This window comes from Puma concolor, chromosome D1 (genome assembly GCF_028749965.1).
Source record: "Puma concolor isolate L17-30 chromosome D1, mPumCon1.1.hap2, whole genome shotgun sequence".
Taxonomy (NCBI): Eukaryota; Metazoa; Chordata; class Mammalia; order Carnivora; family Felidae; genus Puma; species Puma concolor.
In genome coordinates this window covers 52,955,871-52,970,084 of record NC_141676.1, presented here as the reverse complement: position 1 = coordinate 52,970,084, position 14,214 = coordinate 52,955,871, and the positions used below count along the sequence as shown (strand labels likewise).

Genomic DNA, 14,214 nt, shown 5'->3' with positions numbered 1-14,214 from the left:
GAGGGAAGATCATTTCTCCTCAGGAGAACCTCCTCTGTAATTACTACCACCCCTGCTAGGTTAGAGGCTGCATTTGTGTGCTCCCATAGCAACTTATACTTCTAGCATCATAGCATTTATTTAAAACTTTATCATAACTGCCAGCTTGATGTAAGTTCTATGAGCGCTCTATTACAGTTCTATTATATCCCGATCCACATACTATACCATCCATCTCCATCACCTAGCACAACAAATATAAAATGAATGAATGGGCAAATAAAAAATCTTACTTAATCCTCATAGGAAAGCCGAAAAAAGGAAATTATCATTCACCAGCAATGAAGCTCCCATGTCTTTGAGTATGAAAGCCATACTTTTTTCTATGCACCTTGGCACATCCCTATTCCAAATGGATATGGGTAAATGAAAACAATCCAAAAAAGAATGACCAAGATTGATAATAGATCACAACGAATGGCTGAATAAACCAGCAATGTTTCACCCGAGGAAGATGATGTAAAGGATGTTTTAGATGAGTCAGTCCTGTGTGGCCCACTGAAGCTGGACTCCAAGGACACATACATCATAGAAATAAAGAAATTTTGTTTCTTTATTTGTTTGTGGCCAACTGCCACATACGAGAAATCATAAAGACAGATGTTGATCTCAGTATAAAGAAGTTTCCTATCAACCAAAGTTGCCCAAAAATACAGTTGCCTGAGAGGTAGTGAATTCCTTGTCACCCGCCTTTTTCAAGCACAGGCCAGCTAAGGATAGGTAAAAAAAAAATGGTAGTGGATGTTGTGATGGAAATGCAGGTGGGTTGTATGGCTTTTGGATTCCCTTCAACGATAAGGTTATATGGATTCAAGTCTCAACAAAGGAAAGTCAAAAGGATCTCCAGTACTTAACAGGGGAAGAAATTTCCTGCCAGGAATGTACATATTCTTATCCATGTAGGAGGAATATCACAGCAGAAAATGGTCATACCAGGTTTGATAATCCTATTGATTTTCTTCATCCCATTTCTACAATTCTATTTCCTTACACTTTAAGATCTTACTTTGGCTCCCCATGTTGCAGGATGGAAAAGGTTCTGACTAGCTAGTTAGACTATTCTACTTCACTTAGCAGTTGGATTTCTCACACAAAGTAATGAATCCAGCACTCAAGGTAACCAGTGTTTTCTAAGTTCAGTTATTGCAGATCAGTCTCTCTCAGCCTAATCACGTTGGAACACATAATAAATTGTGCTTCTCATCTGAAGAACTGAGAACCAAACTCTGAATTTTGGTAATCCACCAGTGTGCCTCCACATTGCTTAAAGCGGCCACCTAAATGCCACATATGCCGGATGACAAGTTGGTACTCTGTGTCAGTCTCCACTCCCTTTAGTTTATATTAATAACAACAGCAATAGTGGTAATGATGGAGAACAAAATGTAACAAAGAGAACTATTAAGAAAATAAGTTAGTTTTGTTTTAACTGATTTTTATCACTTCTGCTGTAGAAGCACCAGGAAGGAATAAAAAGTAGCACACACACACACATCCAAGTTAGCTGAGGCTTTAGGTTCCTAAGGTCAGAGTGCAGGCTCTCTGAGCCTTCATGTGCTTCCCCGTGAACTATCAAGACATTTTATGTAAGAAATGTGCAGTTGGGCTCTTGATTTGTCTACGAGTTGAAAGGGGGAAATTGGGTAGGTTTCCAAGGATTTGGAAAAAGAACAAGAATTTGTTTTTCCTTGGGGATAGAGAAATGAGCCTACTCAGACCAGCCCCTCTGTGATGGCAGAACCTTAAAAGGAGTGGCTGCCGGGAAGCTGATACAGTCTGCATACTAAGGCTTGGAAGCCTGCAGGACGAGTCCTGAATTTCTCCAAAGGAAATGGAGCTACAGCAGAGCCAGCCTCTATGGAAGGACCCCGGATTCTGGGTACAGAGCTGGACAGGAAACCTCTGGGTTGTTGACACAACAACCAGGACACTGGTACCCCAACAGCGGCATCGTGTGGCCATGAGAAGCAATAGCAGTAGAGACCTCCAAGGTCTGAGAGACCAGGAAATGGTGTGAACCTCCTGGTATAACTGTACAATCTAAGAAAGGAGAGGAGCCCTAAAGTGACTGATAATAGACTTCCCGCCAGTCATAGTCAGTGGGAGCTTAGACTCTTCTAACTGAATTCATCAGAAAAAAATTGTAAGTCACTAGTGAATTCTGCTCCCGTTTTAAATCCCCAACTTCCTTGGGGCACCTGGGTAATTCAGTTGGTTAAACATCTGACTTCGGCTTAGGTCATGATCTCAAGGTTTGTGAGCTGGAGCCCCACGTCGGGCTGTGTTCTGACAGCTCAGAGCCTGGAGCCTGCTTCGGATTCTGTGTCTCCCTCTCTCTCTGCCCCTCCCCTGCTCTCTCTCTCTCTCAAAAATAAAAAAAAAAAATTAAAAAAAAGATTTTTTTTAAAAATTTAAATCCCCGACTTCCTCATCTAAAGTACTCCCCTATCCCAGTCATTATCTGTATCCTTACTTCTTTCTTTCCTTCAGAGCCCATAACCAGAAAGACCTAGTACATATGTTTGCTTGTTTTTGTCTGTCTCATAGTATACTTGTTTATTGCCGGTCTCCCCCTACACTCTCCACAAAGACAGGGATCCTGTCTTTCTCATGTGCCACTGTATCTCCAGCTCTTAAAACAGGGTCTGGCAGAAATTCCAAGTTCAGTAAATATTTGTTGAATAACTGGGTGAACGAATTATACACCTAAAACAAACTCTCCTCCAGGCACTTGTGCTAGATACTTATGTAACTTAATCCTCACAACAGCCCAATAGAGGCTATCATTTGCCCATTTAATAGATGAAGAGGGGCGCCTGGGTAGCTCAGTTGGTTGAGCATCTAACTCAGCTCAGGTCATGATCTCACCATTCGTGAGTTCGAGCCCCACATCGGGTTCTCTGCTGTCAGCAGTTTCCTTCGTATCCTGACCCCATCTCTCTCTGCCCCTTTCCCGCTCTCTCTCTCTCTCAAAAATAAATAAACTTAAAAAAAAAAAAAAAAAAAAGATGAAGGAACTAAGAAGCCAAACTATAACCACTGAGCTCTACTGCCACACACCATTCCTGTTTTCCATCTCGCTATTTACCTTTTCCAAGAATATGGCCTTAAACATCCCCCACTTACCCTCCTTCAGGTTAGGTTGCATCCCTTCCCTCTTTTGTCTCAAAATAACATAACAATCACTACACTTATATCATCATGTTTGCATCTCCCTAAACTCTGAAGTCCCTAAAGGCCTCAGGATTGTTATCTTGGTGTTCAAAGACCTAACACAGGGCATACAAACACATTAGATACTCAAAAATGTTTTCATATGACAATAACTGATTGAATGGGCTGACGACCATGCTCCCATCCCTAGCTAATCCCCTCGCACTTCCCATTTCTTCTGTGATGCTCTTGCTGCATGAGGGCCTACTGTGGGCCAGGCATGGTATCTAGCATGGGGAATACAGAAATTAATAAAACAATCCCTACAGCAGAGGAGCCACAGTGTAGTGGGAAGGGGTGGGGAGAGTAACTGCAATCAATCACAAACCAGACAACGCTGCGGTGTAGAGGAGGTCTTTGGGAGCAAGGAAGAGAAGCACCTGACCCTGAAACAGGGGTGCCTTGCTGAGTTTTGCAGGAGAGTTAGAGATGAGAATGAGAGCACACAGATCAGTGTAATTCAATAGAATGAGGAGAAGCGACAAAAGATGAGGCTACAAAAATGGGCAGGAACCAGATCACAAAAAGTTATATTAAAGATGCTGAAGGAATATTCAAGAACTCAGACTTTATTCTGAAGGTGATGGGGAGCCACTGAGGGTCTGAAGCAGGAGGATGATGGGATCAGATTGGCAGTTCAAATAATGGTCAGGTGAAAGATAAGGCCTAAAACAGAGCAGTGGCCATGGGTATTCAAAAAGCGGTCAGACTGCAGAGGTAACTGTTTCCATGGGGGAGGGCATTGAGAGAGAGAGGGAGTCCTCCAGGGAGGACTCCCAGATTTCTGTGTGGATGGTGGTGACATTCATTGGTAAAGAAAACGCAAGAGGAGATGCCATTTTGAATGATACATACTAAGTGCTCAATAAATATTAAATTGAAATTGAACTTAATTAAAAGATAGATTGCTTCCTTTGGACACTGACTTGAGGTACATTTCAATTGCGGCTCAGGACAGTGGTCTTGGAGTGTGTATGGCTGGTGGCAACGGCCTGGGAGTCAGTCTGTTCACAGAGGACAACCCAGAATGAGAAGGCTGAGAATAGTGGAAAGCCCAACTTTTAAGAGATGGAAAAGGAAGAAGAAACTAAAAGGAAAACCACTTGTTGACATTTATTGAGCACCTACAGCAAGAGACTGTACTGGATGCCTCTCCACGAGTAAAGTGCTCAAGAAGCAAATGGCCAGCAGGTTTTTTCTATGTGCCCAAGACTCAGTGGGAACCTGAGAAACGATACAATGATCTGGTTGAAATTGAAGGCACATTCCAGGTTCCGACATTTGTCTTACTCCTCCAAGCCTTTTCCTCCCACCCCTTCACATGGAGTCTGGATTAGGTGACATTACTTTTATTGAAGGGGAGTGCAAGCAGGTGTGGGCAGCTGCTTCTCTTTTAGAGGATGCAGGCTAAACTGAAGGCACTGGGAAGGGAAGGCCAGAGCTGGGCTATGGGTGCAGGATTCACTCCTTATTTGGGCGTGAATGCTGCATTGGGAGAGGGAGATTTATTTGGGGACTAGGCATAGGCACAAGAGAAGCAGACAGCACCAGCCCTCAGGCCGCACTCTCTACTTGGAGCACCGCGGCTTCAGCAGCCCCAGATTTCCCGGGATCTTCCTCGGTGTCCTGTGGAGGTTCTGGCTCCAACTTGGGCTCCAGGGCAGGCCGGGCTTCTGGCTGGCCATCAGCCCTCCGGCCAGGGCCTAGGCGAGGTGGCTTGACTGGCGTGGGCGTTGGTGCTGCGGGGCCTTTCCGACCAGAGAGGGCCCTTCGCAGGCTCTGTACCTTCTGCAACCCGCTGCGCCGAAGCCGCTGGGCCCTGGACTCCACAGGCTCCTCGTCTGAGCTCTCCTCAACTTCGGCCTCCGGCTGCTCTGGGCCAGGCTGGGGCTGGTCTGCCGGGCCTAAGGGCTCTGGCGCCTTCTGGAAGGCGCTGGCTGGGATTTCAGCCTCCTCCTGCATGTGATGAACACAGCTCTGACCCTGGCGGTCCCCTACCCCGCAGCAGCCTGGCCCTCTCTCCTCAATTACACCGGGGAACCGCCCCATACTTGGGGCGGGCCCAAGGGGCAAAGAAAAGGCAGGCGTGGGAGAGCAGGGGCAGGGGTGGAGAGGGGGAGCTACTGGCAAACTGCAAAAGTTTGGAAATTAGGTGGGACCCGCTTAAGCAGGCTGGTGGTCGCAGGGGCAAGAATTGGAGGCAGGGAACGGTCGCAGGATGCACTTCCGCCACCGTTATTTCCATTCAGGGATGGGCTGGGACTTGGAGCAAATTCGGTGTACGTGGCCTGAGCTCGAGCTGGCCGACCCTGGTTGGCCAGGCTGCGTTCAGGCTCTGAGGGATGGGGCACCGTGGTGGGAAGTGGGTGCGGCTCTGCAAGTCCGTTCCACCGGATGGGGTCAGGAATGCGGGTGTGGTAGGCGGCCGGGTAAGGGGGGTGGGGGGTGGGGGGTGGGGTTGGCCCAGATGGTGGCCGGGAGGTGGGGGACGCCTGTGGTCACTGACCTTGAAGAGCAAGACGTGGAGCTTCCCGCGCGCCACCAGCAGCCCGTGGTTGGCCTCCAGCCGCTGCACCTGGGCGGCGCGGCGCACGGCGCGCTCCTGGGCGGCGTCCGCGTGCGAGCCCACGCGCTCCGCCTTGGCCAGCAGCTGTGCCAGCGTGTTGCTCGTGGTGTCGTGGCTGCGGCTCAGCGCCCCCAGCCCGCTCTGGATGCGGCGCACAGAGCCCGCCAGGCCTCCCTGCCTCCGAGCCAGGCCCCCCTGCCGCTCCCGCAGCGCCTCCAGCATGGTGGCCAGCTTCTCCAGCAGCGTCACCACCGTCACGGCGTGCACCGGGCCCCTCGCCGGCGCTGCGGGCACAGGCCCCGGCTCCAGCGCGCTCTCCCCCATGATCTCCGGCCTCCCTGCCTGCTCTCCCTGCGGCCGCTGGCTGCACTCTGGGCTGGGGCCTCCTTTCCCGGCTCCTCCCCAGCTCCAGCCGTGACTCAGGCAGGCGGAGCGGGCCGTCCCGGGAGGCGTGGGGGTGGGGGTTGGGGGGGCAGGACGGGGAGGGGGGGCGCGGGATGGCGGCGGCGGGGTTCTTTGTAAGCGCTCCCCCTTCTGCTGCCCCGCCCCGGGAGCCCCCGCAGGGCAGCAGGTTGGCTTAGTATCCGCCCCCCTTCCCCAAATTTGCTCCCTGTAAGTTTGAGTTCCCCTCCTCGGGCCCAGTTCGCTGGTGTGTCTCTTTCTGGAATGTACTTTCACCACCGCAAAGAGTTAGCCATGGAAAATTTTGTTGTGCACATCGAGTGGGCAAAGAAACTATGTAAGAGAGGCACAAAGATAACCTGAGGGGCTTCCACAGCCACCGCCTTCGGCCTCCCTCGCCTCTGAGGATTGTATTTGTGCCCTCGGGCTGGGAGCGGTAGGCAGGGACACCCTGGGAAGCTAACCTACAGACTCAGACGCCAGACCGTTTAGGTTGGAGGCCTGGCTTTACGACCGCACAGGCTGCTCAAAGCGCACCAGCAGGCGGGGCATCCTCTGGTATTTTCCTAATAGTCATCGCCAGGGTTTAGCCACAGGCTTCCTTTACTGCTTCTCTAGCTCTTACTGTTGGGTAGCATTACCCTGTTTTCTTTCTTCTAGTTCTCTTACCTCCCTTTCTTTGAGTTTCAAGGGTAAAGCCCCGGGACACCTAGCTCTTACACCCTAAGCTTGGAGGGCAGACAAGACACCTCTTCCTCTGAAACCCTTAAAAGGGTTAGGGTAGGGGCTCCTGTGTGGCTCAGTCCCTTAAGCCACTGACTCCTGATTTCTGCTCAGGCCATGATCTCACAGTTGGTGGGATCAAGTCCCTGTGGGTACGACTGTGCACTGACAATACAGAGCCTGTTCAGGATTCTCTCTCTCTACTCCTCCCCTGCTCTCGCTTGCTCTCTCTCTCAAAATCAATACACATTAAAAAACAAAGGGTTAGAGCAGGTGCTGGTATGTCTTTGTTTTCATGGAGGTTGGTTGTGGCTCCTGCCTGATTTTTTTTTTTACTTTTTCTAGAAAGTGGTGAGAATATCTGCAGCGAGTGAAGAAGATTTGAAATTGCTGCTGTAGAGCAGGAGAGAGTGCACACAGAGGATCCACTTACTGTGGATTATGAATTGTTACTGTCATCTGTTTGGAAAATCCCATCTTGTCTTTAACAGTACTTGGTAAACTGAGTGTAGGCTCAGGAATCCAAGCAATCCATTGATCCTGACGAAAACTCTGTTCCTCTCCTCACCCAATCTATGAGGGGTGCTTGATAACAATTGTGGACGAAACTGTATTACTCAGCATGGTTACATGGAAAAAATCCATGGTCTGACACAGAAGTACTGCAAAGGATGGCATCTATTGCCAGATTTCTGGGGGTGCTAAGCTGATGACTGACTTCTACAGATATGAGGTTACGGAGCCTGAGTCCTCTGCTTAGCACAGAGGAAATGGACTCCCTTGGGAGCCTGATGGGAATCACCATTTCTTCCATTAGACTTGTATTTGCTCAAAGAGACCCATCAGGATGTACCAGATAAAACGCTTTCAAACTAAGGGAACAGAAAACCCAATTCAGTTCTTAAAAACAAGAAATCCAATCTAAACATAATTGAAAAACACTACCATAGAGTGATGATTAATTGTGGATCAGTCACAGCTTCAAATCTAGTTCTCTACAGATCTCTCAGTTGTTCCCCCCTACAAGTGTCAGCTTCATTCCCAAGCTAGGCACAAGGTGGCTACAGCAGTTTCAGGCCTCATATCTGTGCATACCGTCAAGAGAAAAAAAGGGACCATCTTATAATTTAGGACATCTATTTCCCAGAAGCCACCCAGAATCTACTTGCCTTCCACTGGGTTACATGGCCATTTCAGAACCAAATTCTATAGCTAGGAAAGTATCATGCATTGGTAGGCTTTAGCCTGAATTCCTTCACCCATCAGTGATCAGAGAGCTGATAATTACCTTTTGACAAATTAGGCCCACTTCTTGAGCTTCCCTAGAAACATGGATGGTATATCTGTTTTAAAAATCTCAGCACTGCCAGAATTAGTCAATCACAATGCTACCAGAGGAAGCATATGAAAGAATCACCAGCCTTGAGCAATGCTAAGGGAGTCAAAAGCATTTGGAAGCAAGACTACATGGGTAGGTATTTTTCAAAGGCCTGCTAAATCCCTCTCTGGATATGTAGAACAAGGAGCTTAAAACTTAGGAATAAAGCCATTGATGATTCTACTGGTCTCTCTAAAACCTTAAGTATAAAAGTCATAGGAACTGGCTGGTGTTGAAAAATAGGAGCCCAAAAGGTAGGTTAAAAAAAAAAAAAGAAAAAAACTTGGGGCAACCCAGAAGAATGCCCTGAGTCAACAAAGCCCAGATTGACAGAAATTACAGTATTACAATGTTGATCATGGAGTATCCAAGAAGAAGCCATATTGCAGTTTCCAATTAAGATGAGGGAAAAAGAAAACAAGAATGCAGAATGATACCCCCTAAGGCAGTATAACTTGATCTTAAAGATTTCTGGAGTGTGGCTGCTACCCACTCCCTCAAACTCCTTGGTGTAGGCATTAAAAGTAGAAACCCACTGGTTGTAGGTTTATTGTGTCCCCCACCCCCGCCAAAAAAATTTATATATATATATATATATATATATATATATATATATATATATATTCAAGTGCTAACCTTTGATGCCCGTGAATGTGTTCTTATTTGGAAACAGGATCTTTGCAGGTGTAATCAAGATGAGATCATACTAGAGAAGCATGGGTCCTTAATCCAATATGACTGGTATCCTTATAAGAAGGGGACATAAGGCACACAGGGAGAACACCATCCAATGATGGAAGTGAGATTGGAATTATGCTGCCAGAAGCCAAGGAAGGCCTGAAATGACCAGAAGCTGAAAGAGGCATGGAAAGGTTCTTCCCTAGAAATTTTGGAGGGAGCATGGCCCAGCAACACTCTGATTTCAGACTTCCAGCCTCCAAAACTGTGAGAGAATAAAGTTCTGTTGTTTTAGGCCACAGTCTGTGGTAATTTACCTTGATAACCCTGGGAAACTAATATATCTATTAATTAATCACCATAGTATCACAGTATTCCCTTACATAGGTTGCCCCCTCAATGGCCTTCTCCATTCTGTAGAAGTATGAAATTCTCTGTAGGAAAAGTTAATAGAGCATGAAGACTCCCTTTAGAACATAGACAATTCAATTAACAGTTGCCCAGAAATAATGGATCTTGCAAAAATGAATGGAATGCTATGGTGGTGGATCAAACACATGCTTTAAAAAACTAAAACAAAGGTATTGCCTACTCTACTTGTTAAGGGTTCCTTTTCTACACTGGTCCATCCCCGTCCTAGAATTTGTCATACTATGAGGAAGGATTTGGCTTTGTTAAAAAAAGAAAAAAAGCCACTACACCTTTCATCTGGGTTAAATCTGCCTGGAATATGTCTGCCTAACAAAGATCTGCTCAAGGATGGCTCTCTGTCTCTGCCAGTATCAAAAATAGTTGGAGGGGCACCTGGGTGGTTCAGTTGGTTAAGCATCCAACTTTGGCTCAGGTCATGATCTCACAGTTCGTGAGTTCAAGCCCTGCATCAGGCTCTCTGCCGTCAGCATGGAGCCTGCTTCATTTTCTCTGTCCTCCTCTCCCTCTGCACCTCCTCTGTTCTCTCTCTCTCTCTCTCTCTGTCTCTCAAAAATAAATAAACATTAAACAAAAAGAATAGTTGGATGTTCCCTTTAAATCAGAGGAGGGCACAGGAAACCACTAAAAGGGACAGACTAGGTTACAAATGCCTTAGGTGGTATCATTCTGCATCCTTGTTTCTCTCTTCTTTTCTCACTGGTCAGGTGATGTTGAAAAGATCCCATGAAACAAAAGTGGCAGAGGCACTGCAGTTCTTAATATTATACCTGAGGGGATGATTATGTGCCATCAGGTCTTGGGAGCCACTACAAGGAATCCAGAAGACAGGGATTAAGAAGTAGTGGTACTTAAGCCTATGACAGGTAGTGAAGCATTCCATTAATTTTTGCAAGATCCATTATATTTGGGCAACTGTTAATTTAATTGTCTATTTTCTGCAAGGAGTCTTCAGGTTCCATTAACTTTGGGTTTTAGAGTCAGCATATGCTACACCTTGGAATTCTTACTCCATATCTTGGGTTATCCAAAAGGACACATACTTTGGACAGGGTTCAGAGGAGCTTCAGTGACCAGCCCTGGCCAAGTTACAAGGCACAGTCTGGTCAGCTCTAGCCCTTGGGTCCCATAAGTTGGAAAGAAAGATAAGACTTGAGGTCTATGTGATTTCTGCCTCTCTCATAAAATGTTTTGGGTAGGGGGGTGGGTAGGCAGACCCTAATATGAAAAATATAGCAGAAGTATTTAGGGTTTTAGACAAAGACAATGTTTCCAGCCTCTGAGAATTATGCTGTTTTTGAAAAACAATTGCTGGCTTACCACTAGAACTAGTGGAGAGATTCACCAGAGGTTGCTGAGTTATTTTGTAAACTGGAACTCTCTGTCTCATGTAGCAATACAGGCTGTCAGTCTTTGATTATTAAATGGGGGAGGGGGGGGGAATGTCCAAGAAAGGATGAGGAATGGCTATGTGAGTTAATTGACCTGGAACCTTACCTTCAGCTGCCCAAACAAACTGGGTATCCTCCAGGGACTTTACCCTTGAATCAAAAGTAACAGTGTACAACACAGGCAGAACCATGCATTTAACAGGGAATGAGCCTCAGTGGACAGGCACTACCTTCCACCTTTTGTCATAAACATCCTGTCTACGGAAGGGGTAAGGCCATTCCACACAATGAGGGAGCTCTGTGCCACTGGCAATTAAGAGAGCTAGAAGTTTGGGGCAACAGGAAGTTAAGAATCCAAATTGACTCCAGAAGTCAAAATCATCAACTGGATGGAAGATCCTAAAATGGTAAATTATGACCAAAAGGTTTGAGGATGCTTTTTATAAAATTCAGGCATACTATTAAATCAAACCACTATTTTTGTATCTCGTATTTTTAGTGAGTTGAATATTGTCCCAAAAAATATATGTCCAAGTTCTAACCCCTGATACCTGTGAATGTGACCTTATTTGGTAATAGAGTCTTTGCAGATGTAATTACATTAAAGATATTGAGATAGGATCATTCCAGTTTTAAAATGGGTCCTAGAGGTGCCTGGGTAGCTCAGTTGTTTAGGCATTTGGCTCTTGATTTTGGCTGAGGTCATGATCTCACAGGTTCTTGAGATCAAGCCCCATGTCAGGCTCTGTGCTGACAATGGAGCCCGCTTGGGATTCTCTCTCTCCCTCTCTCTGCCCCTAGCCCCCTCCAAATACATAAACATTTTTTTTAATTTAAAATAAAATAAGTCCTAAATTCAATGAACGGTGCCCATGTAAGAAAAGGAGAAAACACAGAGACACAGAAAAAAAAAAAAAAAGAGATGATATGCAGATTGAGATAGCGATTGGAGAGCAGCCACAAGACAAGGAACACCAAGGATCACCAGCAGCTGCCAGAAGCTAGGAGACAGGCATAGAATGGATTCTCCCTCAGAACCTCTGGCCATGTGTACCTCTACCAACACTGATTCCTACTTCCACCCTCTAGAACTGGGAGAGAATAAATGTCTATTTTTTAAGCCACTAAATTTGTGGTAATTGGTTATGGCAGCCCTAGGAAACCATTACTCATATAGACACCTACCAAAAGGATCAGGGGCGGAAAAAAACAATTTTAACAATGAAGTTAATCAATATGGCATGAGTAGATGTTTCGGCCGAGGGACACTGGGCACATTACAGCATCATGCACCTGAGATGAAACCGAGGTTGGCAGGAGCCCAGTTTTAGAGTATGTAATTATTGCTATTGGAACCAACTATCAGCATGTGGGAATTGAGCTCTTCCTGCAAAAATATCCTAGGACCTTCCAAAAGGTTAAAAGCCTGGAAGCACTTACTCTATTGAACCTCCTTCTGTAATCTGAGGAACTCAGTGGGCTCTAAGTTGGGGGGAGGCATTCTTGGGCAGATAACCACCATCAAAGCCACTGCAGCCCTCTGCCTTAACCTAATATGGCATTTCTCAACTATAGCCTTTGACCCAGGACGAAATAATAATAAAGGAGAGGGCGGATCACTAGGAAATGGTGTGCCCTACCTCTCACAGGGCAGCCCTCTAGACTGAGAGATAGAATGGGGCACAGAAGACAGGCTTGACCACAGTGTCATGGGCAGCAATTCCAGACCAGTGGCGACAAACAGGAAACTGTACAAGCTAGAGTCCTGAAACCACATTCATCTTAGTACAAAGAGCCCCCTGTGTATCTCAGGCTGGACCCAAGAAGTACCAGAAGTCATTATGTACTATCCAGTGTCTATCACAACTGAGAAATAATCGCACTCATAAGATTTTTTCTTTATGTTTATTTTTGAGAGAGAGAGATTAAGAGAGAGAGAGAGCAGGGGAGGGGCAGAGAGAGAGGGAGGCTCTCCAAAGCAGGCTCCAGGCACTGAGCTACAGCACAGAGCCCGATGCGGGGCTCAAACTCATGAAGCAGGGCTCAAACTCATGAACCATGAGATCATGACCTGAGCTCAAGTCGAACACTTAACCAACTGAGCCACCCAGGTGCCTCTGGACTCATAAGATTTAGCACTACATTAGCTGGATGGTGTTTAGTTGTGAGATTTTGTTTGAAAAATAACTATCATTTGTCTGGTGTCTTAAAAAGAGATAGCTGCTAATCAATTCAACTAGGGAAGTGGGAGAAGTGAACTTTATCCTACCAAAGAGCAGCTTTGGCTGTACCGTCCCATCCTACTTTAAGGCATTTGACATAGTTTAGCAATACTGCAAACACAAAGTACCCTACTGAATATTTCTTATCCTATGTGGATTCAGTGAATTTTAAAAGCAGAAGAGAAAACTCTCAGAACCAGACCATATGAATAATAATCCATTCACTAAACCAGCCAGGTATGGCAGTTGAGAGGCTCTAAAAAAAAGTAACAATGTTTTCATAGGTCTGCAAATTTACCGATTTAATCCAAGAGTGAGAATGGTCCCTGTGACAGATGGCATGATCCTTGAGGCTGGGATCCCAGCTTTGTGGTATCAAGTCCCAAATGTGATGGTATCACAGTAATCCACTGAATCTCATGGAGATAATATACTATACAAAATCAGTCTACTGCCCCAAGCTAGTCAATTTGTCTGTTTGTGGAAGCTGCAGATTAATTATGACTTCTCCTTATTGTGAAGAGTTAGATGAAAGACGTATTAATTGACACAGTCAGGACACAACATTTAAGACATCCTTGCTGTCATCAAGGTGCATCTAAGCCACACAATGAATGGGCCAGAGACCAATAAGCAAGGCACTCCTGCTCCACAGGAGTACACAGGGCTGCTTCAGGGCCTGGATCAAGGAAACAGACTCAGGGGAAGAGGAGGAGCTGGTTTTAGAGGCATGAAATTCAGCCAAAAGTTAGTTTGCTTGGAAGTTCATTAGGTGGGGGAATATAGGAGGGGGGTGGAGCTGTCCTCCTGATGTGGGCTAGAGATTTATGTTAAAAAAGAGAGCGAGAAAGAAGGGAAGGAAGGAAAGAAGGAAGGGTGTGGTAGTGGGCAAGAGGAAGGAAGGAAGGCAGGAAGGCAGGAAGGCAGGAAGGAAGGAAGGAAGGAAGGAAGGAAGGAAGGAAGGAAGGAAGGAAAAGGGAAAGATATATACTGATCTATACTTCTACAACTGGAAAATTTGTACAATATATGGAGGAAACCATATACTTATATGGCTCCAACTAGAATAGGAAAGTTTATAGAGATAGAAAACTACAATGTCTGGATGCTGCTTATACTTATAAATGTTGTAAAATTCCAGTGTAAATCCTCAAAGGAAGAATGGAAACTGCT

General features: G+C 46.0%; 1 protein-coding gene and 1 long non-coding RNA gene across 5 annotated transcripts in view; both read right to left on the bottom strand.

Moving 5' to 3' along the window:
• LOC147576691 (uncharacterized) overlaps positions 1–14,214 on the bottom strand; it is a 118,859-nt gene that overhangs the window by 60,195 nt on the left and 44,450 nt on the right. The gene's annotated exons all lie outside the window — the stretch shown is intronic.
• CAVIN3 (caveolae associated protein 3) lies at positions 4,586–6,259 on the bottom strand. The gene is made up of 2 exons (XM_086678106.1): positions 5,759–6,259; positions 4,586–5,208 (listed from the first exon to the last, which is right to left on the bottom strand). The coding sequence occupies exons 1-2, from the start codon at positions 6,140–6,142 to the stop codon at positions 4,807–4,809; spliced, it is 786 nt and encodes a 261-aa protein (XP_086534232.1). The 5' UTR covers positions 6,143–6,259; the 3' UTR covers positions 4,586–4,806.